Source organism: Salvelinus sp. IW2-2015, linkage group LG8 (assembly GCF_002910315.2).
Source record: "Salvelinus sp. IW2-2015 linkage group LG8, ASM291031v2, whole genome shotgun sequence".
Taxonomy (NCBI): Eukaryota; Metazoa; Chordata; class Actinopteri; order Salmoniformes; family Salmonidae; genus Salvelinus; species Salvelinus sp. IW2-2015.
This window is the reverse complement of record NC_036848.1, coordinates 30,588,273-30,594,284: the sequence shown is the minus strand read 5'-3', so window position 1 is coordinate 30,594,284 and position 6,012 is coordinate 30,588,273. Positions and strand designations below refer to the sequence as shown.

At 43.2% G+C, this 6,012-nt stretch overlaps 1 protein-coding gene across 1 annotated transcript; it reads left to right on the top strand.

Annotated features, from left to right (window-relative positions):
• The first annotated feature begins 2,679 nt into the window (after nt 1-2,679).
• Nucleotides 2,680-5,171, top strand: LOC111967715 (transcription factor Sox-9-A). The gene is made up of 3 exons (XM_023993001.2): nt 2,680-3,467; nt 3,706-3,956; nt 4,288-5,171. The coding sequence occupies exons 1-3, from the start codon at nt 3,028-3,030 to the stop codon at nt 5,070-5,072; spliced, it is 1,476 nt and encodes a 491-aa protein (XP_023848769.1). The 5' UTR covers nt 2,680-3,027; the 3' UTR covers nt 5,073-5,171.
• Nucleotides 5,172-6,012: the final 841 nt, after the last annotated feature.

The following is a 6,012-nucleotide window of genomic DNA, read 5'->3' as shown; positions in this document are numbered from 1 at the left end:
TGCGCTCGTTGTAAGATTATTATCCCAGTATTTGTAACATTGTGATCAATGTCATTTTCTAATTAGGCCAGTAACAAAGAAGTATTTTTCAGACATTGAAACCAGGTTCATTTTCGGTTCTGAATTAAAGTTGAACTGACGTCTCTTCCCGGATGTTGAAAATGCATATTTTCCGGGCGTTGAAAATACGTATTTTTCTGACTTTTATCATATTTAATTTACAGACTTTGAAAACATGTATTTTCATGTTAATAATTACTCTAAGATTAACAGGGATGGAACTCTTGGAATTTCAATCTGTGCCATTAAATATGAAAATACCAAATTTCACTGGCCTGGCGGTCTAGGTTTGCATGTTTTCTACTAGCCTGGTTTGAAAACTACTAGCCTCGAGCTAGCAGGCTAGTTAAATGTCCATCCCTGCAGACAAGCATTCGGTTTATAAAACTTTATTCAGGAGTCTACTTTGTTTACATTACATGGCTCGCTAGTTATTATGCATTTTGCTACTTTTAAAAGTAAATATTACTCACTTTAGAACTGTTACTTGCAAGCTCATTGTTTCCTGCAAGTGTGTGGTGCACTTCCTGTGCTTAGTTTCTCCCTGTTTGTTATTTTGATCATATAAATGTTATTTTGAGATGAGGGATTGTATGCACGTTTTGTGGTGAATTTATGAATGTAATTTCATTGATTATTAGTTAAATACTCTGATGTATTTTAAAAAGATAATGTCACCTCTCCGTAGAAGTGAATTGGAATGACCCAATCCAGGTAGGGGTGCTGCCGTCTGGTATCTATGCCAGCCAGTTTCAGACCTGCAGGGCTAGAAGAAGGAACTAGCTTGCTGATTGTAAGAAAACACCTGACTCCACCCGACAGAATGTTATCCAGTGCCTTCCTCGCTTGGACTTGAAACTTTATAACAACATTGTTAGTCCTCATCTTCCTCATCATCATCCTTGGAGCTCTGTTGGTGAATGTATTCAGTGATGCCTTTATTCCTTTTAGGACGATAAACAAACAAGGACACTGTTTAGTGGCGCATGGGTTATTAACAAAAGTCTAAAATGCTCTCTTCTGTTTATGTTAAAAGTGAATATCTTAAATAAACAGGCTCAATGTAAATAAATGTCTGCACAAGAGCGGAGACACCATGGGAGTTTCTGTATCTGGAACCAGAGCTCTAATTGCACTGAGGAGAAGATAGGATTACTGACTGATTCTACATTTCGGCAGGCTGACATAATACAAACAAACAATTTTACAACATCCAGAGTCCCCTTCCACTTAAGCAGCCCGCAATAGGCATAGAAACAGAGAGGGGGAGAGAGAAATAAAACACATGTTGCACACACACACATTACAACCTCAATCAAATTTCCACAACTTTACAAAGCCAAATAAACAACCAAACGACATGGGTTCGTTCGGAAGGGACTGTGAATGACCAAGCCACTCCCAGTGTAAACCGACTTTATTACGGAGATCTCTAGGTGAGACATACATATTTCTGTGTTTTGAGGGAGATATAAATATTATTTATCAATGGAAAAGTGCATGGTGAGCTTGGGTGAGGAAATACTTGTTCGATTTTATAGGAGAATTTTGACCACTGCTTTTATCTCCAGCGCTGTCAATAGAAAAAATATGAATCATCCTCTACGGTTGCAGCAGTGCAAATGTTTCAACCTTTTCTTGTGTTCCTCATGTCCTCCAGAAAAAGGCACACGTTGTAATGTAAGTTCCTGGGCTGCTGTCTCCCCCTATGGGCATATGTTATCATGGCATGCATGGACCAACATTTCATTTCGCCTTCAATCCCTCTCTGCAAACCAAACGGTAAAGACTGTATGGACATTTTGAACCAGTAAAAATAATAATTGGTTTGGTATGCATCGAATAAATTGTTTTTTAAAATATATTTGTAATGTATCTGCTGTGGCCTTTGTTTGTCGCACATAATAGCCGTAGGGCATGGTCACTACAGACCCTCGATTGTATGAAGGTATGACTTTGTATGCCTTTCGATATGGGATTTTGCATGCAGACAAATTGAGTCATAATGGAAACATAATTGGTGGGCCTATTTCCATGATTTCATCCTCAACGTTTTATTTCGTCAAGTATTATTTTTATTTTTTACTGGTTTAACTTTGAAGGTGTGAGTTAAACAAATCAAATCAAATTCTTTTTTATTGGTCATATACACATGGTTAGCAGATGTTATTGCGAGTGTAGCGAAATGCTTGTGCTTCTAGTTTCCCGACGGTGCAGCAATATCTAACAAGTAATATCTAACAATTCCACAACAGATACCTAGTACACACAAATCTAAGTAAAGGAATGGAATAAGAATATTTAAATATAAGTGTATGGATGAGACACTCGAATAGTCTCTGATTTAAGAATATAAACATATATTTGTAAACCAAAATCAATTTCAGTACTTTAATTATTATACCTACATCAGTATTGTACACAAAATGTAAAACTGTCTGTGCATATGCTGTGTGTGTGGAGGGGAGGGGGGCGTAGGGATCCAATTCCTTCAGTTCGTTATGCTCTGTCGACCAATCACATTTGGTTATTCTCCGGTATTCTGTAGCCGCACAGTAACTCACTTATAAAGTCCGCTTGCGAAGGATTTCAGTTCAAAGCACGCACACGTTCTGGAGATACTATTTGGAGACAGACTAGAACACGTTCTCTTTTTATCTGGAAAAAAAAGTTGCCGCAAATCATCAGCTGTTGCTCGAGTGTGGAGACGCCTGCAAACAAAACTAGGTTATTATACAATATTTTAGAAAGGCATATGCATAAAGACATTCTCTCTCCAAAAGGCTTTGTGCAGTTGACTGCCTCATTGCAGGAGCAAATAACGTCTACTGTTACTTTTTATCCACTTTTGGACATTTTAAATACTTTGGTCAAACTTTTCCTCGTGTGTAAAGCATCTCTAGGGATCTCACCCTCAAGAGCCGTACTTTCATATTTTGTGCGTAATTGTTCGACAACATTTTTCGTATGAATCTACTCGACCCCTTCCTGAAAATGACAGACGAACAAGACAAATGTCTCTCTGACGCACCGAGCCCGAGCATGTCCGAGGACTCTGCGGGATCCCCGTGCCCTTCCGGCTCTGGCTCAGACACCGAGAACACCAGACCTTCAGAGAACGGTCTGCTGATGGGTCCGGACGGTCCCATCGTCGAGTTCAAGAAGGACGACGATGACAAGTTCCCTGTGTGCATCCGCGACGCGGTGTCCCAGGTGCTGAAGGGCTACGACTGGACCCTGGTGCCAATGCCAGTCCGAGTGAACGGATCTAGTAAGAACAAGCCCCACGTCAAGAGACCGATGAACGCGTTTATGGTTTGGGCGCAAGCCGCCCGGAGAAAGCTGGCTGATCAGTACCCTCATCTGCATAACGCGGAGCTGAGCAAAACTCTGGGGAAACTATGGAGGTGAGTCTCACTCCTCTCTGTCATTACTTCCAAAGGTTTATTTCGAGTAGCATCGCGTTTGTGGTCTTATTACTGAAAATAGTTTTATTTAATAGGCAAACTCAATTCTAATTTTACTCATGCATTTCACGCTCGCATGTGAACTCGATACTGTGATCATTTAACCTTCGTAGTAAACTATTTGGTTGTCAATTTAATATTTGATTTACTCATGTATCTATTTGCCTTTCACGCACAGGCTACTCAATGAGGGAGAGAAACGTCCGTTCGTGGAGGAGGCAGAGCGCCTGAGGGTACAGCACAAGAAAGACCACCCCGACTACAAGTACCAGCCCCGGCGAAGGAAGTCCATGAAGAACGGACAAAGCGAGTCTGAGGACGGCACCGAGCAGACGCACATATCGCCAGGAGCGATCTTCAAGGCGCTCCAGCAAGCTGACTCTCCAGCCTCTAGCATAGGAGAAGTGCACTCCCCCGGAGAACACTCCGGTAAGAATAAATAAAATGCGTAGTGCCTATTGCATTGGTTTCATTCAACATGTGTTCATCAATGTATATTTGACACTTCAATGCTGCTAGACTTTTTATAAGAATAAACCTGTATGAAATAGATTGTTTGAAAAGCTGATGACTGATATTATCATATATGTTCTCTGTTAGTTTAACTTGATGTCTAGACCCATTTCTTATTCCACTCATGCTTGACCACTTGTACAGCCCTTATTTTTCCTTTTCAATTAAATCCATGGGTCTGCTCTTGCTCTGAGATTTGTATTACAGAAATATGTATTCTATATGTAACCCACCCTCTCTCTCTCAGGCCAGTCCCAAGGGCCCCCCACCCCTCCCACCACACCTAAGACCGACATCCAAGTGGGCAAGGTGGACCTGAAGCGCGAGGGTCGCCCCTTACAGGAAGGCACGGGTCGTCAGCTCAACATTGACTTCCGCGATGTGGACATCGGTGAGCTGAGCAGCGACGTCATCTCCCACATCGATACCTTCGATGTCAACGAGTTTGACCAGTACCTGCCCCCCAACGGTCACCCAGGCGCTCCTGGCACTGCCGCTGGCCAGGTCTCCTACAACGGCACCTATGGCATCAGCAGCTCCGCAGTCAGCCAGGCAGCAGGGGGCACCGCAGGGCACAGCTGGATGACCAAGAGCCAGAGTCAGCAGCAGCACTCCCTGACCACGCTGGGTAGTGGAGGGGAGCAGAGCCAGAACCAGAGGACCCCCACACACATCAAGACAGAGCAGCTGAGCCCCASCCACTACAACGATCAGCAGAYCTCCTCCCCRCCYCAGCACGTCAKRTACGGCTCCTTCAACCTGCAACACTACAGCTCTTCCGCCTACCCCTCCATCACCCGCGCCCAGTATGACTTTTCTGACCACCAGGGCGGCACCAACTCCTACTACAGCCACGCAGCCGGGGGCCAGGGCTCAGGGCTCTACTCCTTCAGCAGCTACATGAGCCCCAGCCAGAGGCCCATGTACACCCCCATCGCAGACACAACCGGGGTGCCCTCCGTACCCCAGACCCACAGTCCTCAGCATCACTGGGACCAGCAGCCAGTGTACACACAGCTCTCCCGGCCCTGAGGACACCATCATCTACACGAACACACACTTACATAGACTGATAGGCACGTCCATCTTGCAGAGGGAGACTTTGTCACAACATTCCACCATTAGTTCCCAGGAAACAGACACTTGAATTTCCAACAGAGGAAGAACACAACAGAGTAGGTGAAGGAGAGCTGGACTTGTAGGAACTGAAACTAGATCAGAATAGCTCACAACAGGCCTTTTAAATTTGTTTTGAAGAAATATATTTTTTAGCAAGAACAGAAAAAAAGCATTGAGAAATCCTCTGTGAGGACTTAATAAACTGTCCAATTTGTAAGTCGCTCTGGATAAGAGCGTCTGCTAAATGACTTAAATGTAAATGTTAAATGTAAATGTTTATATTTTTAATAGGTACTGTGTATGTTTTCTTACCTTTTTTACTCTGGCAGTTTGTTTTTTGGGGGGATATTTTTGTAGAAAAAGCTTTATTTGTATCCAGTTCAGCAGGAAACCACTCTGTCGTGCAGTTCTCTATTCCATGGCTTCAATTCTCTGGTGGAATTTTGTACAGGCAGTAAATCTCTATCCTTTTTTGGTTGTGTTTGTTTCCTGCAGTGCATTCTGCTTACAGTATATGTTCTGTGCCATCCAACAAAATAAATTACATTTGTATTTGTGGAGTTTAGGGTTTCTCCATCAATGATTTCTCATGATTATAACACGTTCTTAGATGTAAGAGGCACATGCTGTGAATGGCAACGAAATAAGTTTTGACTTTATCGTTTTGTGTAGGAGATTCCAACCTTTTTGCACCATTAGTGCCTAGTATATCAGCGGTTGGGTGGAAGGGTGTTTGTGGGTGTGCTACAGACATATTATAGAAGAGAGAAGCCACAGCTGAGATTATACTTACCGTCTGACAGCATGTGTTTGACAGCCACAGGAAGTGCCCTTTGACCTCTCGGGTGTCCCC